General features: G+C 41.0%; 1 protein-coding gene across 1 annotated transcript in view; it reads right to left on the bottom strand.

Moving 5' to 3' along the window:
- Positions 1-9,996: 9,996 nt before the first annotated feature.
- fech (ferrochelatase) overlaps positions 9,997-27,311 on the bottom strand; it is a 38,535-nt gene continuing 21,220 nt past the window's right edge. Inside the window, exons 6-11 of the mRNA XM_078552127.1 lie at positions 25,301-25,407; positions 23,168-23,266; positions 21,247-21,354; positions 18,609-18,773; positions 13,477-13,536; positions 9,997-10,346 (exon numbers count right to left, since the gene is read on the bottom strand). Coding sequence (XP_078408253.1) covers positions 10,212-10,346; positions 13,477-13,536; positions 18,609-18,773; positions 21,247-21,354; positions 23,168-23,266; positions 25,301-25,407 — 674 coding nt within the window. The 3' untranslated portion in view covers positions 9,997-10,211. The remainder of the gene's footprint in view (positions 10,347-13,476; positions 13,537-18,608; positions 18,774-21,246; positions 21,355-23,167; positions 23,267-25,300; positions 25,408-27,311) is intronic.

Here is a 27,311-nt window from a genome sequence, read left to right as displayed (position 1 = left end):
TTTAACAGTGAGAGAATGCGAGAGGAGCAGCGTGGTCTTTAAAAGTGAGAGAATGCGAGAGGAGCAGCATGGTCTTTAAAAGTGAGAGAATGCGAGAGGTACAGTGTGGTCTTTAACAGTGAGAGAGTGCAAGAGGAGCAGTGTGGTCTTTAACAGTGAGAGAGTGCAAGAGGAGCAGTGTGGTCTTTCAGAGTGAGAGTGTGCGAGAGGAGCAGTGTGGTCTTTCAGAGTGAGAGAGTGCGAGAGGAGCAGCATGGCCTTTAACAATGAGAGAGTGCAAGAGGAGCAGTGTGGTCTTTATCAATGAGAGAGAGTGAGAGGAGAACCATGGTGTTTAACAGTGAGAGGGTGCCAGAGGAGCAGTGTGGTCTTTAACTGTGAGAGAGTGCGTGAGGAGCAGTGTGGACATTAACAGTGAGTGTGTGCGAGAGGAGCAGTGCGGTATTTAACAGCGAGAGAGTGCGAGAGGAGAACCATGGTCTTTATCAATGAGAGAGTGCATGAGGAGCAGCGTGGTCTTTAACAGTGAGTGAGTGCAAGAGGAGCAGTGTGGTATTTAACAGTAAGAGAGCGCATGAGGAGTAGTGTGGTCATTAACAGTGAGAGAGTGCGAGAGGATCATTGTGGTCTTTAACGTTGAAAGAGTGTGAGAGCAGTAGTGTGGTCATTAACAGTGAGAGGGTGTGAGAGGTGCTGTATTGTCTTTAACTGCAAGAGAATGCGAGAGGTACAGTGTGGTCTTTAACAATGAGAGCGTGCAAGAGGAGCAGCTCGGCCTTAACAGTGAAAGTGTGCGAGAGGAGCAGTGTGGCCATTAACAGTGAGAGAGTGCGAGAGGAGCAGCGTGGTCTTTAACAGTGAGTGAGTGCAAGAGGAGCGGTGTGGTCTTTAACAATGAGAGAAAGCGAGAGGGGCCTCATGGTCATTAAGAGTCAGAGAGTGCAAGCGGATCATTGTGGTCTTTAACGTTGAAAGACTGCGAGAGTCGTAGTGTGGTCTTTAACAGTGAAAGTGCGCAGCAGGAGCTGTGCGGTCTTTAACAGTGAGTGTGAGAGGTGCAGCGTGGTCTTTAACAGTGAGTGAGTGTGAGAGGAGCAGCGTGGTCTTTAACAGTGAGAGAGTGTGAGAGGAGCAGCGTGATTTTTAACATTGAGAGAGTGCGAGAGGTGAACCGTGGTCTTTAACATTGAGAGAGAGCGAGAGGTGAACCGTGGTCTTTAACATTGAGAGAGAGCGAGAGGTGAACCGTGGTCTTTAACATTTAGAGAGAGCGAGAGGAGCAGCGTGGTCTTTAACAGTGAGAGTGTGTGAGAGGAGCAGTGTGGTCTTTAAAAGTGAGAGAATGTGAGAGGTACAGTGTGGTCTTTAACAGTGAGAGAGTGAGTGTGAGCGAGAGGAGCAGCGTGGTCTTTAAAAGTGAGAGAGTGTGAGAGGAGCAGTGTGGTCTTTAACAGTAAAGGAGTGCGAGAAGAGCAGTGTGGTCTTCCACAGTGAAAGGTTGCGAGAGGAGCAGCGTGGTCTTTAACAGTGAGATAGAGGGCGAGAGGTGAACCGTGGTCTTTAAAAGTAAGAGGGTCCGAGAGCAGCAGCGTGGTCTTCAACAGTGACAGAGTGCAAGAGGAGCAGTGTGCTCTTTAACCACGATAGAGAGCGAGAGGAGCACCGTGGTCTTTAACAGTGAGGGAGAGCAAGAGGAGCAGCGTGGTCTTTAAAAGTGAGAGAATGCGAGAGGAGCAGTGTGGCCTTTAACAATGAGAGAGTGCTAGAGGAGCTGTACGGTCTTTAACTGTGAGAGAGAGCGAGAGGAGCAGTGTGGTCTCTGTGAGAGGGTGCGAGTGGAGCAGCATGGTCATTAACAGTGAGAGGGCGAGAGGAGCAGTGTGGTCATTAACAGTGAGAGGGTGTGAGGAGCAGCAGCGTGGTCTTTAACAGTGAGAGAGAGCGAGAGGTGAACCGTGGTCTTTAACAGTGAGAGAGAGCGAGAGGTTAACCGTGGACTTTAACAGAGGGCGAGAGGAGCAGTGTGGTCTTTAACAGTGAGAGAGTGCGAGAGGAGCAGCGTGGTCTTTAACAGTGAGAGAGTGTGAAAGGAGCGGTGTGGTCTTTAACAATGAGAGAAAGCAAGAGGGGCCTCATGGTCATTAAGAGTCAGAGAGTGCGAGCGGATCATTGTGGTCTTTAACGTTGAAAGAGCACGAGAGGAGTAGTGTGGTCTTTAAAAGTGAAAGTGTGCGAGAGGAGCAGCGTGGTCATTAACAGTGAAAGAGTGCGAGAGGAGCAGCGTGGTCTTTAACAGTGAGTGAGTGCGAGAGGAGCTGTATTGTCTTTAATGCAAGAGAATACGAAAGGTACAGTGTGGTCTTTAACAAGGAGAGAGAGCGAGAGGAGCTGCTTGGCTTGAACAGTGAAAGTGTGCGAGCGGAGCAGCGTGGTCTTTAACATTGAGAGAGTATGAGAGGAGCAGAGTGGCCTTTAACAGTGAAAGAGTGCAAGAGGAACAGCGTGGTCTTTAGCAGTGAGAGGGTGTGAGACGAGCAGTGTGGTTTGTAACAGCGAGAGAGGGCGAGAGGAGCAGCGTGGTCTTTAACAGTGAGAGAGTGAGAGAGGAGCAGTGTGGTCTTTAACAGTGAGAGAGGAGCAGTGTGGTCTTTAACAGTGAGAGTGCGCGAGATCAGCAGTGTTGCCATTAACATTGAGAGAGAGCAGGAGGAGTAGCGTGGTCTTTATCAATGAGAGAGAGTTAGAGGAGAACCATGGTGTTTAACAGTGAGAGGGTGCCAGAGGAGCAGCGTGGTCTTTAACTGTGAGAGAGTGCAAGAGGAGTAGCAGGGTCTTTAACAGTGAGTGAGTGAAAGAGGAGCAGTGTGCTATTTAACAGTAAGAGAGTGCGAGAGAAGTAGTGTGGTCATTAACAGTGAGAGAGTGCGATAGGATCATTGTGGTCTTTAACGATGAAAGAGTGCGAGAGCAGTAGTGTGGTCATTAACAGTGAGAGGGTGTGAGAGGTGCTGTATTGTCTTTAACTGCAAGAGAATGCGAGAGGTACAGTGTGGTCTTTAACAATGAGAGCATGCAAGAGGAGCAGCTTGGCCTTAACAGTGTAAGTGTGCGAGAGGAGCAATGTGGTCTTGAGCATTGAGTGCGACAGCAGCTGCAGTGTCTTTAATAGTGAGAGTGCGAGAGGAGCAGGGTGGTCATTAACAGTGAGAGAAAGCGAGAAGGGCAGCATGGTCACTAAGAGTCAGAGAGTGCGTGCGGATCATTATGGTCTTTAACGTTGAAAGAGTGCAAGAGGGCTAGTATGGTCTTTAACAGTGAAAGTGCGCGAGAGGAGCTGTGCGGTCATTAACAGTGAGAGAGGGCGAGAGGAGTAGCGTGATCTTTAACAGTGAGTGAGTGCAAGAGGATCAGTATGGTCTTTAACAGTGAGAAAGTGCGAGAGGACCAGCTTGGTCTTTAACAGTGAGAGCGCGTGAGAGGAGCAGTGTTGTTTTTAATAGTGAGAGACTGCGAGAAGTGCAGTGTGGTCTTTAACAATGAGAGAGTGCGAGCGGATCATTGTGGTCTTTAACGTTGACAGTGTGCGAGAGGAGTAGTGTGGTCTTTAACAGTGAAAGTGCGCAAGAGGAGCAGTGTGGTCACTAACAGTGAGAGTGCAAGAGGAGCAGTGTGGTCTTAAACAGTGAGTGTGCGCGAGAGGTGAACCGTGGTCTTTAACAGTGAGAGTGTGCGAGAGGAGCAGTGTTGTTTTTAATAGTGAGAGACTGCGGGAAGTGCAGCATGGTCTTTCAGAGTGACAGAGCGCGAGAGGAGCAGTGTGGTCTTTAACAATGAGAGAGCGCGAGAGGGGCAGCATGGTCATTAAGAGTCAGAGAGTGCAAGCGGATCATTATGGTCTTTAACATTGAAAGAGTGAGAGAGGAGCAGCGTGGTCTTTAACAGTGAGAGAGTGCGAGAAGAGCAGCGTGGTCTTTAACATTGAGAGAGTGCGAGAGGGGCAGCATGGTCATTAAGAGTGAGAGAGTGCGAGAGGAGCAGCATGGTCATTAAGAGTGAGAGAGTGCGAGAGGAGCAGTGTTGTTTTTAATAGTGAGAGACTGCGAGAAGTGCAGCGTGGTCTTTAACAGTGAGACTGCGAGAGGGGCAGCATGGTCATAAGAGTGAGAGAGTGCTAGAGGAGCAGCGTGGTCATTAACAGTGAGAGAAGGCGAGAGGATATTTGTGGCCTTTATCGTTAAAAGAGTGCGAGAGGAGCAGTGTAGTCTTTAACAGTGAATGTTAGAGGAGCAGCGTGGTCTTTAACAGTGAGAGAGAGCGCGAGAGGAGCAGTGTGGTCTTTATCAATGAGAGAGAGTGAGAGGAGAACCATGGTCTTTAACAGTGAGAGGATTCCAGAGGAGCATCGTGGTCTTTAATAATGAGACATTGCGAGAGGAGCAGCATGGTCTTTAACAGTGAGAGAGGGCAAAAGGATCATTGTGGTCTTTAACGTTGAGTGTGAGAGGAGTAGTGTAGTCTTTAACAGTGAAAGTGTGCGAGAGGAGCAGTGTGGTCATTAACAGTGAGAGAGTGCAGGAGCAGCGGGGTCTTTAACAGTGAGAGAGTGAGAGTAGTAGTGTGGTCATTAACAGTGAGAGGGTGCGAGAGGAGCTGCATTGTCTTTAACTGCATGGAAATATCTAAGTGAATACAAGGTATTTATTCAATATGAAGGGCTGACAGGCAACAATAGCCTTGAAATACCATTTGATCACCCATACCAACTTGATCATCATCTGGCAATTGATAAATTGCCATGGTTTATAAGATTCTAGTTTTTTATTTTATACTGCTTCCCTTACCACTGTAAAGTCTGGCCTGGTGTTTCTTTTACAGTGTTATTTCAGCATGTTAATTAGTGCTCAATGATACAAGACTAAGGGTATTCCTGATTTATAATGTATTCGATCTATAATGGCAAAGTGGATCAAATGTTACCTGTTATATTACTAAGTTACTTTTCACAATGATTTGTTAATAAATAAAAACAATGGTGAACCTTTTTAAACTGTGCATTGCATAATTCAGAACTGTAACAATAGGCAAAATTAGCAGAGTGGAGGGAGCTGGGTTTTGAGGGGAGGAGTGCCAGTGAGGAAAAGTTCAATGTTCCATCAAAAAAATTATATAGAAGCACAAGAACTCAACCACAGAACAAGCCTTTTTATGCTCAAATAGCCTTCATGGGTTCCATAATTAACAGCTGTATCAGAACACAATATTAATTCATACAAAACAGGTTGCCATTTGGTAGTACAGAACTTGAGTATTGCTGAAAAAAAGGCATTTTGTCGAAGCTTTTCATCTTGCACTCATCAGGACAATTCGCAAGAATGCCGTGTAAGGGAAAACAACAAACTTATATTGTATGAGAAGTGTGTGCTGATTGGTTGGTAAGTAGACTCTGGTAGAGGCATTGCCATGGAGAATGAACCAATTGATGGTGACTGACAGTTAACTGCCAAGCATTGTTTGAAATTTAAACCAGGCAGCTTGACTCTGATTGGTCAAGGCATTGCTCTGAGGAATGAACCACTGAATGGCTGTCACATATTTTGTTTAGCTGAAACAGGTGTAATGTGTTTACATGTTCTTTCTGTCTGCAAAGATTGTTGCTTTCCGTTAAATTGTATTCTTGCAATTGTGCTGGTGAGTGCATGAGAAGCTTTGACAAAATGTATTTTTTCAAGCATTACAAAACAGGTTATTAAAAGAGTTACAATGATTTTGCTTAAGTTCACTATTACATTTTTCCAGAGTTCAAGTCAAAAGATTCACTCACTTTAGCCAATTATATATATATATATATATCTCTCGAAATATATATATATATATATATATATCGATTTGTTTCATGTAGTTTTCTTTCCATATCTGAACTAGTGTTTTTTCTAAACGCTGAAATAAAGTCAAAGTGTTTTTCAGTCCACACCAGTAAGTGAAAATAACCTATAAATTGCACTTTGTAAATTATGGATAATAATCTAGTTCAGATTCTGCAGAAGCAGAAAAGATCTTTTGAGTAGACCTGTTACATTACAGGAGTATCAATTAGCAGGAAATTGCATCGACATCATTCATTCAACGCAGAACATCAAACATCCCTCTTTTCAACTGAAATAGTTTATAACTTGAACAGATCCTCACCTCTTTTCAAAAAAATACAAACAATTGGTGCCAAGAATGATTGTTATAACCTTTAACTAAAGAAAATGCATCAACACAAACTTTTGCTTAAGGAAACCCCCCTTCCCCCAAAAAAACTAAATGGAAGAATGATGGATGAACAAAAAACCCTGACATTTGCTTTAGAAAATTAGGATTAATTTTCTTTGCTCTTTTTCTTTTAAAATCAGAAATTGCACTTAATGTTGCCATAGGAGAATTTAATGGAACTGAATAAAATGAGCAAATTAGGAATTATTTGCCACAAACTGAACTCTGTGATGAAGTAATGGAGTGGTTTAATGAGGGCAATATGGTTGATGTTATGTATATGAACTTCCAAAAGTTGTTTGAAACAGGTGCTACATAATAGATTCACAAGCAAAAATGAAGACCAAGGGATTAAAGTCGCAATGCGAATGTGAAACTGGCTAAGAAACAGAAAGTAGTGATGAATGGCTGCTGTTCAGGCTGAAGGGTCATGAAACCCCCAGAAGTCAGTATTTGGATGACTGCTCTTTTCGATATGTAGTAATGACCTGGACTTGGGTATAGAAGGCAGATGATACAAAACTTATAACTGTAGTAAACAATCATAAGGATAGTAACAGACGTCAAGAGGTCCTGGACAGACCGGTGAAATGCAAAAATAGCTCGGAGCAAAATTCACTGTAAGGCATGCAGCAATTCGGAATTCCCGCCCAGGATTAGTACAAGTCAGGCCTTTAAGCTACTGTGTGCACATGGACACAAAGAAAAAATTTCTTCAAACTTATGAATTGACCGTGAACAACAGAAGAAAAATTAGAAGGAATGTTGCATGACAAATGAAATTTTATGGAACTATGGAGTGATTCAATATTGGAAGAAAGATTAAAGGATAGACAATATAAGCTAATGCATGTGGTTTGCAAGGTGGTCTAGGAATAGAGACCTAGAGAATTATATACATAAATCTTTAAAAGGTGGCAGAACAATTTGATACTAAAGCACTCTAGTCTTTGTATATAGAGATATAGAGCAAGGACGTTATGCTAAACTTTTATAAATCATTGGTTAGGCCTCAGCTGGAGTAGTGTGTCCAGTTCTGGACACCATATTTTAGGTCGGCTGTCAAGGCTTTGGAGAGGGTGCATAAATTTCCTATAATGGTACCAGGGATAAGAAACTCCATTCATGTGGAGAGACTAGGAGATGCTGGGATTGTTTTCCATGGAGTGGAGAAGGTTAGGGGGAGATTCAATATAGAGTTGTTCAAAATCAGGAAGGGTTTTGATAGAGTAAATATGGAGAAACCATTTCCCCGTAGGAGCGCCAGAGGAAACGGATTTAAGGCAAAAAAAAGGGGCAGAGGAGAGTTTTTCAAAATTCACAGCGAGTTATGATCTGGAATTCAGACTAAAAGAGGGGTGGAAGTAGATTGAACAGTAAGTTTTCAAAAGGGGACTGGAAAAGTGAAAGATTTTGTCAGAGAAGGCTTGGGGGGGGTGGGTGGGGGGAGTGGGACTAATTGGATAGCTTTCAGAGAACCAGCACAGGCATGACAGGCAAAATGGCTTCTGCCTGTGCTTTAGAATTCCATGATTAACTTTGCTTAAAATTAAGGGAAAGAAATAATAGTCTTAACTGCCAAATCCAATAGTCACTTGCTCAATCTCAACACATACAACCATGGAATGGTAAGTCAGGGACAACTTGACATTCCAGCTTACTTTTGTAGCTTCTCATTAGCCTTTAAGCAAAGCCAATAGGAGAGAACTGCTATCACAGGGTAACTTATTGCTACCAATCAATCCCATCTGCTAACTGATGGGCAAATAAAACTACTTTCCAGATCAGGGTTGTGGGTTCATGTCCCACTCCCGGAAAACCAAGAACTGTGATTGTACTCGAAAGAGTTGTGACTGTTGATAACTCGAAAGAGTTTGATAGTTAGAAATAACGTAAAACACATGGGTTAGGAAAACAAGTCTAAAAGGAAGAGTTAAACTAGTCCAGCTTGTTGTATATTTGAATTTAAACAGGTGACAATACACAAATTCTTTAACATGTTTAACGACGCATTTCCTTCTCTACTGAGTTAGTCTGTGAGGTGAAACCTTAATGAAGTATATCCACAACATGGAAATATATTTCCTAATTTATCCTAATTCGTACCACAATCTCAGCTCTATTATCCATTATATCGCACTACATAGCATTTTATTTGTTCCCTTTACATTTCACAGCAACATGAGGCACTGTTTCATAAACATAAGGATCTAAGTATAACATAAAAAAGGGATGAATTTCACAGGATATAGGCCAAGGTGCAAGGCCAGTGAAGGCATCGATTTTGTTCCTCTCACCATTTCATATAACACACACGTGGGATGTTTCTCATTTTGTTTCTGTGCAAGCAAAATGACATACAGCACACATCATAGTGAGAACAGACTACCCTCAATGGATGATCAATTACAGAAACATAATCTGCATGTATAGACATTAAAACTTGCCATTTCCTGGAAAGGAATTTTCATGAAATCGATAAAAGGTAAAGGAAGAGAGAGATTGGATGAATTAAGTTGATCCCGACCGGACAAGCGGCAGGAAGCTCAAAACTGGCAGGCTGCAAGTACAGCTGGTAAATTCCTAGTAATACTCTGTTGTCTGCTGGAGGTCCCCAAAGCTTGGCTTTACCAACCCACAATTAATCTCTCTGAACCTTGTGCCATAGGGAAAGTGTGTGCACACTATTAGGTAAACAGTCATTTTACAAGTAAGTTTCCCAGCAGCTTGATCCAGAACTTAAACATGGTAAATGAGTTTCCATGTGTTTCATATATCTGGCTGCTTTTAAAATGATCTTAAGCTTTAAAATGTGTTTTGATCTCTCTCTCTCCTCCACTCCAACCCCAAAAAATGATGTGAACAGTCTAGATAGTCTGGTCAGGAGATTGGAGGTGGGCTCCACTTTTTCATCCACTTATTAGTTTTAAAGCCCGATTTTAGCATTAAATTTCTGATTGTTAGCGGTTTCCATTTTATTTTGGTTTTTCAATGGCCAATGTTTCTCAAAGATGCTTCCCTTCAAGTGACTGTACTCAAATGGATTTAGTCAGAAACGCAAATTAATGTGTCAACATTATCTTGGGAAAAATTAAGTGTATGACTGTTAAGGTGCTCACCCAAGCTGGCACACCAAGCATCCACACCCCACTGACAGTCACAACTGAGTTGGGCTGGTCATGTAGCCAGAATGCCTGACACACGCTTACCAAACCTTCTAGAGTACTCAAGTCTGGCGTGTGCTGTCATGGTGATTGAAGAAAACGCTACAAGGACACTCTGAAATCTTCATTTAGGATTTTGATATCGACTTCAAGCTTTGAGAAAAACTCACAAAGGATCGCTGGACCTGGGACAACTAAATGTAAAATGCGTGGCCTCCTTTGACAGTAAGCGCATTTCAAAGGCAGAGAGAAAACACAAGAAGCAATCCCGAGCCAGCAACTTGTCCAAAACTCAATCACCTGCCATATCTTGTCTTATCTGCAGAAGAACCTTATCGGCACAGATTAGTCTAAGCAGCCACATACATATCCACCAGAACCCTACAAAACACCTGAATGATGAACGTGGTCATCTTCGCCTTGAAGAGCAAACAAGACAAGATAAACTCTACCAAAGTACATATGAATCACATTCAAAGATTTAAGTCTTTAGCCCTCCTTAAAAAGTGAAGAGCCAAATAAGAAAAATATGCTAAGGAACTGGTGGAAATTAAACTTCTTTATCCATGCACAATGCTTTGAGAATGTAGGCTGTTTTATTCATAATCTCTTCAAAAATCTGTTTATTACTGCAATAAAAGATGCAGCTTCAGAAGTGAAGACAATCTTTAGATTGAGATTTAAATTCAACATAGATGCTATTTCAGATGTTATCACAGCAGAAAACAAACAACCAAGATGACAATTCGATCAACCATCTTCTGAAGGACAGATTTCAGGACAAGTGCCATTTCAGAGACTCTGTTTAGCAAAAAATGCCTTGGTTTCTCCACATATTGGATTAACACAGAGTGGACAACGTAAACTCAGCTGCTTTGAAGACGTTTCTGCTGATTTTAAATGAGTATTTACCAAATCTGCCAGAGCCTAGAAAATAAGAAATGGTAATTCATTAGGACAAACAAATACTTTTACTCAGAGAACCATCAGTATCAGTCAATAAGAACACATGTACTACCAAATAAGGTATGTGTCAGGTCATGAATGGTGGTGGTGGTGGTACAAAATTCAACTGATGATCCCAGTTTTAGGCTGCTAAATAGTCTGTCCCATTTAACATAGCTATAGTGTCACACTTTGTTAGTTTGTGGGACATCTCTCCCAAACAGGACACCGGACCCCAAGGTTAGGGGAAAGGACTTCAAGAGGGTCAACTGGGCTAACCTAACCCCACTATTGTCTTATTATGATGTCATAGATCCACACAATTTTTTTCTTCATTGCTGAATTTTGTTTACAACACTGATTTAATAGGCCAATCCAGAGGGCATTTGGAGGCGAACACAATGTCAGACCAGAGTTGCTTGTACTGTGGGAGTGGTAGGCTCCCTTATTAATGGGTATTAACAAATCGACTGGGCTTTTATGGCAATCTGGCAGCTTTCATGGTAATTTTTCTGCTACCCTCTCACAAATTTCCAAAACTGTTAAATTCAATTTCACCAACCTGCCATGATGAAATTTGAACTTGTGATCTTTGAGTCGAGTGAGATAGAACTATAATGAGTTGCTAAGTAACTACATGTAAGCCTTTATACAAAACGTGTAGCTGTGATACAGAGCCATATTGACCCAGAAGATCTCCAGCCTGATACTGCTCTTTGCTGGTTAAGTTAATCTTAGGCAGTGCAGTAGCTGAGATGCTTCAACTGATCTCATGACCTCATGATCTCTGTTTAACACCACTGATGCACAGTAGCAACAGTGTTTACCATCAGCAAGATGCACTGCAGGAATTCACCAAGGCTCCTTAGACAGCACCTTCCAAACCCATGACCACTGCCATCGAGAAGGACCAGGGCAGCAGATAGATGGGAAAATCACCACCTGGAAGTTCCCCTCCAAGTCACTCACCATCCTGACTTGGAAATATACCGCCATTCCTTCATTGTCGCTGGGTCAAAATCCTGGAACTCCCTTCCTAACAGCACTGTGGGTGTACCCCTGGACTGCAACGATTCAAGAAGGCAGCTCACCACCACCTTCTCAAGGGCAATTAGGGATGGGCAATAAATGCTGGCCCAGCCAGTGAATCCCACATCCCATGAATGAATTTTAAAAAAAATCCCTGAACTAACAAAAGGTAAAATGTTTTTCGTTGACAGCCATGCCTCTGCTGGAAAGAACGAAACTGCTTGAATTTACAATATACTTTCACTACCTCAATGCCGCAAAGCACATTATAGCCAATGAAGTACTTTTGAAGAACAGTCACTGTTGTATTGTAGGGATGCCAAAAACTGCATTGAAAAACAATTGCCCAGTGAGATGACTGAGCACAGCTGTGGCACTGTATGAGTAAGTCACCTAACACTCGCTAATCAGCTTTATAAATGACAGATACCAATTTAGCTGATGATATTTGTGGAACAAACTCCTAATATGGCTTCAGCAGAGGCCATGAAATAAGAATAGTGCAACGTCTGCATTGTCTAATTTCTTCAAAAGCTATTCTGCATATGGAAGACTAACAATTTCTATTGGATCTCTGATTGCTTAATTTCAATTATTTTTCTCACCATGGTCTTGTGACCCCCTCCACACTAACTAAAAGAAGCTCAAGATATAAGTAACATACAGCACATAATTTACCCATTTCAAAGCTACTGCAATATATTAATGGTGTAGTTCCCTAGATTCCATACACTCTATTTCCATTTTACTTCTACACTTCAGTGGAGAATGAAAATGCTATTATGCATTACGGCTTTTGTACACAGTGTGAGATAACGTCCAACAAACTCTCAACTTCGTTAACATGTCAGCTGTGGTTCAGTTGGTAGCACTCTTGCTCCCAAGTCATAAGATTCTAGGTTCAAGTCTCACTGTATGGCTTAGGCACAGATCATGGTGGACACTCCAGTGAAGTACTTTGGGGGTGCTGCACTGTTGGAGGTGCCATCTTTTGTTGAGATGTTAAACTCAGGTCCCATTTTCCTGCTCGGGTAGATATAAAAAGATCCCCTGGCACAATTTCAAAGAAGAGCAGTGGAATTATCCACAGTATCCCGGTCAATATTTATCCCTCAATCAACATCACTATCATTATTACATTGCTGTTTGTGGGAGTTTGATGTGCACAAATTAGCTGCTACATTTCTAACATTACAACAGTGACTATATTGGCTGTAAAGTGCTTTGAGACGTCTGGTGATTGTGAACAAATGCAAGTCTTTCTTTTCCTTAATGCACTATCGTAGACAAGGTGTTATATGCGCACGTGCACACACTACAAAGTTACTTGTGCTTATTTTGTAATTTATTTAAAAGATCATAGATAATTAACTTCTTTAACAAAATATAGTTGTACATAAATCAGGGAGACTGAACTGAATTGATTACAAATTGACACCAGTCTTTTATTAAAGCCAATTTATTGACTGTCCATTAGGCCTTTATTCAATAATGTGATGTGAGAATGCGCATGAAAACTGCATCAAAATCAATATGGAATTTTAGAAGACCTCTCAATGAAGAACACAGTCCAGTAAAAGTGACTTGGGACTAACTATTATCCTTATGTTATCCAGCTTTCAAGAAAATACTGTCTCAGAAAAACCCTAATTTCAAACTAGTGATATCGATACCCAGTGATGCAGTATGGCTGATATCCAAAGATTTATTATTAGTATACTGGTATTAGTTACTTTGTAGCCTAGGCAATTATCAAATTCTGTACTGCACTGGACTTGGCAAAACGATTAGTTGGTTTAAGACACTAGGAAAAATCCTGGAACTCCCTCCCGAACAACACTGTGGGTGTACCTACACCACTTGGACTGCAGCAGTTCAAGAAAACAGTTCATCACCACCTCGTCAAGGGAAATTACAGATGGGTAATAAATGCCCACATCCCATTAACGAATAAAACAACTTTATTTTCCTTGTTAAACTGGCAATGGACCTGTAATCTGCCAAGTGTCCCTTTCACAAAAATAATCGCACCAGGGTTAATATAAATTGCTTTAGAAAGTTATACAGAATAAAAATACATCACCTTTATAAAAAGTTGATTTCCATTTAGTGACTCTGCTCGCCTAATATTTTCAACACCACACTGTAACAGATACCATGGAAAGCAAAAAAGTTAAAGTTACTTTGAAACACATCGCACCATTCAGTTGCAATTTTACACACACCTCATTTTTAGCAATCTAAGGTGAGCAGTGGCTCAGCACATAGCCTTTACACCACTCAGGTCAAATCCAGCTCAGACTGATAAAATGGAAATCTTTTTTTCTACTGGCTTCCAGATTTGCACATGACATGGATTTGTTCAGACTTAATCCAAAATCCCGCCGCATAAAAGTGTCCCTAATATAATATTCATCTCACTCACAGGCTTTAATGAAATTTATATATGTGTAGGAGGACATATCTTTGAGGTTGGGGTGAGAGTAACAATGACAGGGCACAACAACAGGAGGTTTAACACTACAGCTGAATTAAGTGACAGGAGATTGTCCAATGACACTGACAAGATTTTTTTTAAAAAGTATTTAATTTCCTATATTCATCTCAATGAGCATAAGAACCATCCATCAAATTCTTAAACCAAAACAAGCACAAATGATGCTCTAGATCTCATTTGTTTTGTCAAAACCAACTGAGTAAAGACCAATCGCTTGTCCAAGATGAACACAAGCCAAGTTAATACTTTGGACTAGTTTCATTTCCATCCAAGTGACTGGGTACAAAGCAACAATGACAGACAATTTCATCTGCCTGCTTTATGTCAAGAAGGGTTCATTGCATAGAAGTAATTTGTTGGGGCAATGGAGAGGAGAAAAGGAAAATGAGTTAAACAGAATGATACTTTCTGCAGTTTTACATCAAACGAAAGGAAATCTTCTAACAGCTCACTTCTACTCTACACGGCAGCTTTGTTATACTTCACTTGGGGGACAGGTTAAGTTTATTATAGCGTGTTGCTACTTTTACTGAATTTCTGTACTCATCCCTGACTGGGACCCATTCATTGTTCAGATACAGCATTAAATGGTACACTGGTAAGTTCTGTATTCAACTTGTATCCAGAGTTAAGAGGTATACAAATTCATAGGAAGGGAATAATTAAATAATAAGATATGAGCATACATACATACGAAATGGGAGCAGAAGTAGACCATTCGGCCCCTCGTGTATGCTCCGCCATTCAATAAGATCATGCTTGATCTGTTTGCATTTCGAATTCCACATTCTCATCCACCCCGATAACCTTTGATTCCTTTACCTAACAAGAATCTATATACCTGCGCCTTAAAAAAATTCAATGACCCTGCCTCCACTGCCTTCTGAAGCAGTGTTCCAAAGTCGCACAACCCTCAGAAAAAAATTCTCTGTCCTAAAAGGGCAAACCCTAATTTTAAAACAGTGCCCTCGTTCTGGACTCAACCACAGGTGGAAACATCCTTTCCACGTCTGCCTTGTCAAGACCATTGAGACCATCAAGAACATCTAACCTTTCCTCATAAGACAGCCTGCTTATTCCAGCTATTAATCCAGCAAATCTCCTCTGAACCGCCACCAATGTATTTACATCCTTTCTTAAATAAGGAGACCAAAACTGCACACAGTATTCGAGATGTGGTCTCACCAATACCCTGTATATCTGAAGCATAACACCCTTACTTTTATGTTCAATTCTTATCACAATAAAGGATAGCATTCCATTACCTTCTTAATTACTTGCTGTACCTGCATACTAACTTTTTGTGACTCATGCACTAGAACACCTAGATTCTGCTGCACCTTGGAATTCTGCAGCCGCTCTCAGTTTAAGTAATACTCCACTTTTTTATTCTTCCTGCCAAAGTAAATAACTTCGTATTTTCCCACGTTATACTGCATCTGCCAGATTTTTGCCCATTCACTCAACTTATCTATATCCATCTGTCCTCTTCACAACCTATCTTTGTGTCATCTGCAAATTCAGCTACCATGCCTTCACTCCCCTCACTTAAGTCATTGATGTAAGTTGTAAAAAGTTGAGGCCCCAGCACAGATTCCTGCAAAATTTCACTCATCACATCCTGCCAATCAGACAAAGACCCATTTATGCATACTGTTTTCTGCCAGCCAGCCAATCTTCTATCCATGCTAATACGTTACCCCCTACACCATGAGCTTTTATTTTCCGCAATAACCTTTGATGTGGCACCTTATCAAATGCCTTCTGGAAATCCAAGTACTGTACACCTCCAGGCTCCCTTTTATCTACAACACATGCTACTCCTTCAAAGAACTCCAATAAATTAATTAAACATGATTTCCCTTTCACAAATCCATGCTGATTCTTCCCAATTATCTTGAGTTTTTCTAAGTGCCCAGCTATAACCTCCTTAATGATCGATTCTAACATTTTCCCTACGACAGACATCAAGCTAACTGGCCTTTGGTTTCCTGCCTCCTTCCCTTCTTGAAAAGAGGGGTTATATTTCCAGTCTGATGGGACCTTTCCAAAATCTAGTGAATTTTGGAAAATTAACACCAATGCATCTACGACCTCATTAGCCACCTTTTTTTAAGACCCCAGGATGAAGTCCATCAGGACCTGTCGACTTGTCAGCCCACAGCTCCATCAGTTTGTTCAGTACTACTTCCCTAGTGATTTTAATTTCACCAAGTTCCTCTCTCCCTTCCACCTCTCGATTTATAGCTATTACTGGAATGTTTTTTGTATCCTCTATAGTGAAGACAGAAGGAAAACATTTGTTCATCTCACCTGCCATTTCCTTATTATCTACTATTAACTCCCCATTCTCACTCTGTAGAGGACCAACACTCACTTTACTTACTCTTTCCCTTTTTAAAATACTCTTGCTATCCATTTTTTACATTTCTAGCTAGCTTCCTCTCATATTCTAATATCTTTCTCCTGATTAGCCTTTTAGTTATTCTCTGTTCTATAGATTCTGACCAATCATCTGACCTGCCAGTCATCTTTGCACAGTTATAAGCTTTTTCCTCAAGTTTGATGCTTGTCTTAACGTCTTTAGTTAACCATGGGTGATGGTCTTCCCCTTAGAATTTTTCTTTATAGTGGGAATATACTTATTATGAGTATTCTGAAATATATCTGCTTAAATGTCTGCCACTGCTTCTCTATTGATCTATCCCCTAACCTAGTTCATGAGAAATAGGAGTAGGCTATTTAGCCTATTGAGAATGCTCTACCATTTAATAAGGTCATGGCTGATCCGCTTAAGCCCTTATCTTCACTTTCTTCCCTGTCCCCCCATAACCCTTGACCCCCCTTGTCAATCATAAATACGTATAACTCAGTCTTGATTATATTCAATGACCCAGCCTTCACTGCTCACTGGGGTAGAGGATTCCAAAGACTAACAATCCTCCAAGAGAAGAAATTTCACCTCATCTCGGTCTCAAATGGGAGACTCCTTATTTTTAAACTGTGCCTCCTAGATCTAGAGGGTAAACATCTTTTCAGCATCTACCCTGTCAAGCGCCTTCAGAATCTTATATGTTTTATTCTTCTAAGCTTCAATGTATATAGGCCCAACTTTCTCAACCTTTCCTCATAAGACAACCCTTCATCACGGAATCAGCCAAGTGAACCCTCTCTGAACTGCTTGCAATGCAAGTATATCCCCTCTTAAATTAAAGAGGCCAGCACTGTACACAGTACTCCAGTGCAGTCTCAACAATGCCCTGTACAGTTGGAGCAAGACTTCCCTACTTTAATAGTCCATCTCCCTTGCAATAAAAGGCCAGCATTCCATTTGCTATTATTTGCTGTACTTGCATGTTAATGTTTTTGATTATGTAAGAGGACATCCAGATCCCTCTGTACTGCAGCATTCTGCAGTCTTTCTCCTTTAAATAATATTCTGCTTTTCTATTCCCCCTCCCAAAGTGGACAAACTCACATTATACTCAATCTGCCAATTTTTTGCCCATTCACTTAACCTCTCTATATCCCTTTGCAAACTCTTTATATCCTCCTCACAACTTGCTTTCCTACCAATCTTAGTATGATCAGCAAATTTGGCTGCAACTGTCAGTCCCTTTATCCAAGTCATTAATATAGATCGTAAATAGTGGAGACCTCAGCGTTGAACTCTGTGTCACTCCACTAGTTACAGTTTGTCAGCCTGAAAATGACCCATTTATTGCGACACACTATTTCCTGATACTTAACCAATGCTCTATTCATGCTAATATACCACTTCCAACACCAAGAGCTCTTAACCTGTGCAGTAAGCCTTTATGTGGCGCTTTATCGAATGCCTTTTGGAAATCCAAATATACAACATATGCTGGTTCCTCTTTATCCACCCTACTTTTACATCCTCGAACAATTAATAAATTTGTCTAACACAATTCCCCTTTCACAAAACCATGTTGACTCTGCCCAATAGTATTATGATTTTCTAAACGTACTGCTACTACCTTCTTAATAATGGATTCTAGCATTTTCCCAATGACTGATGTTAGATTAATTGGCCTATAGTTTCCTGCTTTTTTCTATCGCCATCCTTTCTTGAATAGTGGCGTTACATTTGTGGCTTTCCAATCTGCTGGAACCTTCCCAGAACCTAGGGAATTTTGGAGGATTACAATCAATGCATCTACTATCTCTACTGTCACTTCCTTTAGACCCTAGGATGCAAGCCAGCAGGCCCAGGGGACTTGTCAATTAAGAGTACTAAGGGCTGCAGAATATCATTAGGTGGGTGGAGGAATGATTTAGGTTTGGTGCAGCCAATTGTTATAAAAAAATTCATTATTGAGAGCATGCAGTGTACTTTTACGATGAAATCAACTTCATTAGTCAACTGAAAAGAGACTAAGAAAACTAATGCCATCCCCTTATCATACCTCAATTATGCACAGAACGTAATTTGTAACAAGTCCATGCACTAGGGACTAAGAATACACTCAGGTAAGTGTTTTATAATGAAAGTAAGTTGCCATGACTGAGATTTACACTTGGATTTGTGGACCCATGTTTTTCACAGAAGTTCCATCTATAGCAGTACAGGGTTTGCACAGTATATCGCCTCAACTCCTTCCACCGCAAACAAAAAATGTCTAACTTCCTCAACCGTTTTTACAAGGAAATCTCAGTCATAAAGATCATCCATCACAAACAGCCTGGCAACTTACCTCATTGGCTAAGATTTGTGCATATTCTATATCAAGTTCATGCAGTGTTTCAATATGATCACTGGTGAAAGCAATAGGAACCAGTAGTAAATTTTTGTTGCCTCTCTCACACAATCCTTTGATGGTATCATCCGTTGAAGGGCCAAGCCAGGGCATAGGACCAACCTGTATCAAAGAAAACATCACAGATAGCATTAATGAAAGTACGCTCTCATCATCTTCAATGCAATCCGTTCAGTTTACTTATACTTTCTGCTGCCACACTTATCAAAGAACAACAAAGAACAAAGAAAAGTACAGCACAGGATCAGGCCCTTCGGCCCTCCAAGCCTGCACCGATCATATTGCCCGTCAACTAAAACATTTTGCACTGCCGGGGTCCGTATCCCTCTATTCCCATCCTATTCATGTATTTGTCAAGCTGCCTCTTAAACACCACTATCGTACCTGCTTCCGCCACCTCCTCTGGCAGCGAATTCCAGACACTCACTACCCTCTGCGTAAAAAACTTGCCCCGCACATCTCCTCTATAGTTTTCTCCTCTCACCTTAAATCTATGTCCCCTAGTAATTGACTCTTCCACCCTGGGAAAAAGCTTCTGACTATCTACTCTGTCCATGCCACTCATAATTTTGTAAACTTCTATCAAGTCGCCCCTCAATCTCCGTTGCTCTAGTGAGAACAATCCGAGTTTCTCCAACCTCTCCTCATAGCTAATAACCTCCAGACCAGGCAGCATCCTGGTAAACCTCCTCTGCACCCTCTCCAATGCCTCCATATCCTTCTGGTAATGTGGTGATCAGAATTGCACACAATATTCCAAGTGTGGCCTAACCAAGGTTCTATACAGCTGCAGCATGACTTCCTAGCTTTTATACTCAATACCCCTGCCAATGAAGGCAAGCATGCCATATGCCTTCCTGACTACCTTATCCACCTGCGTTGCCACTTTCAGTGACCTGCGGACCTGTACACCCAGATCCCTCAGCCCGTCGATGCACTTAAGGGTTCTGCCATTTACTGTATAATTCCTACCTGTATTAGACCTTCCAAAATGCATTACCTCGCATTTGTCCGGATTAAACTCCATCTGCTATTTCTCCGCCCAAGTCTCGAATCGATCTATATCCCGTTGTATCCTTTGACAATCCTCTTCACTATCTGCAACTCCTCCAACCTTAGTGTTGTCTGCAAACTTACTAATTAGCCCAGTTACATTTTCCTCCAAATCATTTATGTATACTACAAACAGCAAATGTCCCAACACTGATCCCTGCGGAACTCCACTAGTCACAGCTCTCCATTCAGAAAAGTACCCTTCCACTGCTACCTTCTGTCTTCTATGACCAAGCCAATTCTGTATCCATCTTGCCAGCTCACCTCTGATCCCATGCGACTTTACCTTCTGTACCAGACAGCAAACTTGATGATGCCATCAGATGCAGATACTGTCATGAAGCTATTAATGTATATAATATTTTGGAAAACATTTTTCTTTTAAAATTGAGGTTTAGTCTGTGGGTGTTTTTTAATTGGATTAAAGCCAGCTAGTCTGGGTTCTTTGATGTGTACTAGTTTTTATATGTAAGAGAGGTAGCGTGCATTTGCAATTTTTGAATAGAGCATTCAGGAAGTGGGGTGAAAAGTGACGCCTTTCGAGCAGCTAGCAAGAAATCTGTTTATATTACTAATAAAATTGAAACTGGTGGTCTGATTCCTGAATTTGGAGTTGCATCTTAAATATAATACTTAAAATTATAGGTTATGACAGTTGTTTAAAGTTTCCCTTTGGGATTTTTAAATAACTCCACTTTACCAACTGCATCGGTCATAAAAGATACACCTAACTGAACCAAATGAGCTTGAACAGTTGCAGTGAATGTCAAATGCCAGTAGGTGTCACCTGATGTCAGCATTTAATGTCATGTCACCTCAAAATGAAATACCATTCTATTCTAACAATTTCCCATCACATAATTTTAACAACTACTCTACAGTACCTTTATTTTATAACTTCTGTATTAAAAACCAATTCAAATACAACAAGACCAATGAAAATGTATTCAAAATTATTTCCAACTGGGAAAAGGCAAAACAAAAATAGCTGAAATTGGATAGGCACCAAAAATACACAGCAAGGGGGAACTAACGTATGAAACCTTATTTTGTCTGGAAAAGATCCAGGGCTCCTAAAATTTTCTAAACTGAACTACAGAGTTACAAGCGATATGATAAGCATTCAGTTGGATTCCACCAAGGTCTATTGATGCAATGGTGTCTACTCTTTTAATTACGAGGTGATTTCCTCAAATGGCATTTTAAATGGTTTGCTTACAAAAAGGTTCAACCATCCAGGCTTACTCAACCTGGGTTTAAGAAAAGCAAGCTGCGTAGGCATGGGAAATAAACTGACCACAATAAACTGGCTGAATTGTTTTTGCGTAAGCAAACAGTAGTATCTGGTACAGTACAAAAATAATATCTAAGGGGATATGAAACAAAGACAGGTAAATAGAATTGAGGTACAGTTCAGTCACAATCTGTTTGAATGTGAAACAAGTTTAAGGGGCTAAATAACCTACTTCAGTTATGTAACTTCCAGTAAAGAAAAATAACTGCACACACTAGTGGAAGTTACCTTAGATTGCCACACCAGCCTGTATGGGTTACTGAAATTTAGTGTTTCCATGACTCGTTGGACAGTTGCCCCCACTTCCTGAGGATAGGGGTCACCTCGATTCACAACCTGAAGTACAAACAGTGCTAAATTTAAAAAGTGCACTAATGGACGCCATATAGGTTTTTAAAATGCAGGATAGACAATAAATGCTAGGCTTGTCGTAACATCCACATCCAATGAATTAAATAAAAATATCCCTAATTAACACCATATTTGGTTAAAAAAAAAACTATTCTAGTCAGCCCGTTATAAAGGACCTCACAAAGTTTCCATCCACTTTAGTCCAGTTGTTCACAGTATAGTTTATTTCCAACCTTCCAAAATCGGATAAAAATATATAGAATGCCAGATCCTCTTCACAGCACCTCTTTTTGCCTTCCAAAACAAGTATATTTATTTTCTACCTATGGCACAGAAACAATCTTTACAATAAGATTGCATACATGTCAACCAATACAAGCTTAACGTCTAAACACATTACCATGGATATTTTTTGTGTAAAGGCCCATAAATCTCACACTGCCAAAGGATAAATTACAAAAGTATTTTCTCCACTGCCAATTCAATTATCCAAAAATCAATATTTGATCCCAGCCCAATCTGAAACTTGAGTCCATCCTCACAGTTACAAGACAAACATTATACACAATTATGTCCCTAGGTACAAAATTTCACATCAGTTCCAGCTAGAATATGAATGGGTTAGGGTTTAAAGTAATTCATAAACATGTTTTGTCATCGCAACAAAAATGTCTGCTTTTATTCAGAAGGCCAAACTTTTCCCCAACACCTTGAAAAACATTTTCTGAGAAGGTAGACATTTTGAAAAGATTAAATCCGTGTCCAAACCTCTTCTAACACAGCAAAAGGTCTTGAGGAGCTCATGCAGTTTCAGGAGTGAGGATACTTGATCCCTGATATCCTGACCAACATTTATTCTTCACCCAACACAACTATAACAGTTAAATATCCCTTTGATGTTTGTGGGGTCTTTATATGGAAAACTGGTTGTCACATTTACCTACATAACAAGTGACTTCAAAAGTCACTGGCTGAGAGATACTTTGGGATATCCTAATTTTGAGAAAGGCACCAGATAAATGCACGTTCTTCTTTCCCTTGCATGACAGTATTGCCACATCTGTACTCCAGATCTTGTCCCATTTTCTTCTCTCCGCCAGGCTCTGATCAATGTTATAAAAGGGTTCCCCAGACAATGCTAACCTGTTTTCAAGAAGGATCTCTATACAAAACATGAGCCTGTCATTTCTTCTTCAAGTGCTAACATTTCCTGATTTTAAGATCAGATTTATCATCTTCTCAAGGGCAATTTGGGATGGGCAATAAATGCTGGCCTAGAGAGCGAAACCCACATCCCATGAATGAATAATTAAAAAATATATTGTCAGTGCTACTGATTTGTCAATCTAACATCAAACCTACCAAAGGTAACTGATTGCTTCCTACATCATAAATTGACATGATCAGGTAAACGATGACTGTCTCAAAATAGTTTCATTTCTGCAGGTGAAAAATAAGCACCTTGACAAATCTAGGTTTCCATTCTACATGGAATGAGAGGAGCCTTTGAAACACAGACTGTCTTTAACCTTTCAGTTGTTCTCCCAACTTAAAAAAAATTCAAAAAAGCTTTGATCCAGTGATGTAAATAGTTAATTAACACAATCAAGAAAAAATAATAGAATGGCCTTTATTTGGGTAGACTAAGCAAAATAATGAACCTCAGGCACAGATTCCAAAGTGGACCTAAGGTAAATAATACTTGGTAGCAAGAGCTGCATAAAAACTCAGGATCCGTGAGGGCGTGCTTCTAGTATTTGAAAGGATAAAATTCACAAGGTTGCTCTAAGGCACTTACAGACATTGGCAGTGAATGAGCAGAGAACAAAATAACTACGTCATCCCTTTTCTCCGGTGGAAATCGATCAAGTTCCTGCCGTATATGATCTGCAAAACACTGCAGAAAACAATGATAAATACAAACTGTTAACCTAGAATCCTCAAACATAAATGCAATTACTACATTTTTAAAAAATTCATTTTTTTATTCATTCATGGCATGTGAGCTTCGCTGGCTGGGCCAGCATTTATTACCCACCCCTAGTTGCCCTCGAGGTGGTGGTGGTGAGCTGCCTTCTTGAACTGCTGCAGTCCATGTGGTAGGTACAACCACAGTGCTGTTCGGAAGGGAGTTCCAGGACTTTGACCCAGCGACAGTGAAGGAACGGCGATATATTTCCAAGTCAGGATGGTGAGTGACTTGGAGGGGAACTTCCAGGTGGTGGTGCTCCCATGTTTCTGCTGCCCTTGTCCTTCTAGTTGGTAGTGGTCATGGGTTTGGAAGGTGCTGTCAAAGGAGCCTTGGTGAATTCCTGCAGTGCATCATGTAGATGGTACACACTGCTGTTACTGTGCATCGGTGATGGAAGGAGTGAATGTTTGTGGATGTGGTGCCAAGAGGGCTGCTTTGTCCTGGATGGTGTTAAGTTTCTTCAGTGTTGTGGGAGCTGTACTCATCCAGGCAGGTGGGGAGTATTCCATCACACTCCTGACTTGTGCCTTGTCGATGATGGACAGGCTTTGGGGAGTCAGTGGGCGAGTTACTTGTCACACGATTCCTAGCCTCTGACCTGCTCTTGTAGTCACAGTATTTATATGGCTAGTCCAGTTCACTTTCTGGTCAATGGTAACCCCCAGGATGTTGACAGTGGGGGATTCAGTAATGGTAATGCCATTGAATGTCAAGGGGTGGTAGCTAGATTCTCTCTTGTTCGAGGTGGTCATTACTTGCACTTGTGTGGTGCGAATGTTACTTGCCACTTGTCAGCCCAAGCCTGGATATTGCCCAGATCTAGCTGCATTTGGACATGGGCTGATTCAGTATCTGAGGAGTCACGAATGGTGCTAAACATTGTGCAACCATCAGCAAACATCCCCACTTCTGACCTTATGATGGAAGGAAGATGGTTGGGCCGAGGACACGACCCTGAGGAACTCCTGCAGTGATGTCCTGGAGTTAAGATGACTGACCTGCAACAACCACCTTCCTTTGTGCTAGGTATGACTCCAACCAGAGGAGAGTTTTCCCCCTGGTTCCCATTGACTCCAGTTTTGCTAGGGCTCCTTGATGCCACACTCAGTCAAATGCTGCCTTGATGTCAAGGGCAGTCACTCTCGCCTCACCTCAGGTCCTCATATGCTCTTTTGTCCATGTTTGAACCGGGGCTTTAATGAGGTCAGGAGCTGTGTGGTCCTGACGAGATCCCAAACTGGGTGTCAGTGAGCAGGTTATTGCTAAGCAAGTGCTGCTTGATATCACTGTTAATGACCCCTTCCATTACTTTACTGATGATGAAGAGTAGAATGATGGGGCGGTAATTGGCTGGGTTGGATTTGTCCTGCTTTTTGTGTAAAGGACATACCTGGGCAATTTTCCACATAGTCGGGTAGATGCCTGTGTTGTTGCTGTACTGGAACAGCTTAGCTAGGGGCTAAGATTATTATAAAATAATCCTAGATTCTGAGATCATCTAAAGTATTTTATTTTCAAAGGCAAGCCACCCTAAAAATTACATGTAAATATTAGGCAGATTGTCAGTGATAGACCTTAACATTAGCAGCACTATTACGCAGGCTAAATTAAGGTACACCATTTCAAAAGCATAACTACGATGTTAAGTCTCTGATGGAATGACCTGTAGACAAGGGGGCAGATCATCTCATGCTTCTAGCTTCCTCACGTAAACCAGGCTGATGTGCAGTACTAGAAAGAAGCACTTCACAAGGCTGGAAGGTAGCTTTTACTTTAAATACAGAGAAAAATAAAACTAAAACCCACAAAAAATTTACAAGTTTCCTAAATCTTCCGCCCCAACAAGCGTACTACAATAACCAATTGCTGAGATCAGCATTCGTATGGGAACCATATATGATACAGAATGCTCTACCAAAGTAAGAGATCTTACAACTTATTGATCACAAACAACATTACCTGAATTAATAATGGATGCGTTGGCCACCTGTCAATGGTGCTCCATTTCATCTTTGGTGCTGCTCTCTTGCCATTGTAGTATCGATAAATTGCATTTAAACTACTTCCTACAAAAGAAAGTGAATAATCAAAGAAACTACTTGCTCAGGTAGCTTTCACTCTAGTTAATCAATTCTCACCATCACCTTCCACTGAAACTGTAAATGATATGTTGCACTAAGATGGAAGATATGCGTTTTATTTTGAGATGAAATGTACCCTCACAAACAAAGAGTAAAAAAAACCACAATGGGGTAAAAGATGAAGTTATGATTAGATGATGTCAAATGTTCACTGTAAAAGCCTGAAGACTATGACAAAAAACAGTTGAGGAAAGTGAAGAGTTCCACTGTTCTCTGCTCTCCAAATCCAAGGCTTGGAGTCTGTGCTCTGAGTCTTGATTTCAGTATAGCCAGAATGCAGGATTTAAAACAGATATTCATAGCTTAACAATGAGACAAGAGTTTAGAAGAAAAATGACCATAGTACAATCAATGAATGGGGGAGAGAATATGGACACTAGAGATGGGAGAGTAGTTACCTATTTGCCCACAAACTTTTTCTTGAATCCAGTGAGATAGAAATGTCTCCCAAAATGTAGGCAAGTTCAAACCATGGGCACATTTGGCCTTTTTATAAAGATTTGAGTTATTCATGAGTAACTAGTCACATGTTTGGCATGAATAAGGAAAACAAGCTTCTTGAAGGTAGATTTAACAACACTATTTCCATTTGAGTTCAGAAGAGTTAGCAAAACCAAAAACACTAACATGTGAACGACAAGAGTGCATCTGTAAAGGCAAGCAGTGGCAGCCATTGGTTAGGTTTCTAAGAGAAATGAAGGAACTGTGGCTTTACAAAATTGATAGAAACAAAGTTCTCAATCGTCACAATGGTACAAAGAAGATGATGTAATGGTTCACCTATTGCACTGGAAGCTGTGTGCATTTAGAGTACGTAGGGTGAAAGAAGTTGACAAGCTGAATATTGCTGAAAAGAGACATGCTGCAGAAGCGTTTCGGCTTGGATTCAGAAGGGCAAATACAAGAATGCCAAATTTCAAATGATCCCAACAATTTATGCTGTAGGAGAAGAGGTTGCAGTTTTGTTGGCAAGTAGATTCTGATTGGCTGAGGTGCTACCATGGAGAAAGCAACAGGGAACTATAGGCTCCCCAATCTCCCTGGTAATTCAAATAAAGGTGCAAGGCATGAATTCCTTATGTTTGCTGAGAACGGGTCCCTACATGTGAATGTATGTCGTTTTATGCAAGCGTAAATGAGCTATGTTATGAATTCAACTGATTAGCTTAAATTGGTAGTTAGTGTAGATTTTAGAACAGTAATTGCTGTCCAATCGTAGAAACACATCTAACACTACACATTTTGTTTTGGGTTTTGCAAGTGTAGACTTGCGAAACATCTACTGTTAGATGTGATTCCGCGATTGGCGAATGTTGGTGGTTGCATCAGAAGAAGAGTAGCTGGGTTTGCAAGACAATGGAGAGGAGGTCATTGATTATGAAGGAGAAACAGAAAGAGAGCCTCAAGGGCTTCCTGAGTTAATGGAGGGAAACATCAAAGTGAGTTCACAATGTAAAAAGGTGATATCCATTAACGTAGCTTTAATGGGAGACTGCATAATACAAACTTACTTAGAGGTGCACAGTGCTATATTCCACCAAAGGCTTTGGAAAATTCAATAATACAGTAACAAAGGATTTGGGGTATTTGAAATAGGAATTCTATAGCTGCAAACTACAGGCAACATTTGCAATTAATACATTTCTGAATTGGGTGAAGGTTTCTTTTTAAATGGATGCCAAAGTCAAGGCTGAAGCATTTGCAACCATCCTCAGCCAGAAATGTTGAACAGATGATCCTCCTCCTGAGGTCCTCAGCATTACAGATGGCAGTCTTCCGGAACTAGCTGCGTCCCAAGCCCAGCTGTTCCAGCATAGCTACAAGCATCT

Source organism: Cetorhinus maximus, chromosome 1 (genome assembly GCF_964194155.1).
Source record: "Cetorhinus maximus chromosome 1, sCetMax3.hap1.1, whole genome shotgun sequence".
Classification (NCBI taxonomy): domain Eukaryota; kingdom Metazoa; phylum Chordata; class Chondrichthyes; order Lamniformes; family Cetorhinidae; genus Cetorhinus; species Cetorhinus maximus.
The sequence above is the reverse complement of the archived record's forward strand: the minus strand, read 5'-3'. Positions and strand labels throughout refer to the sequence as shown.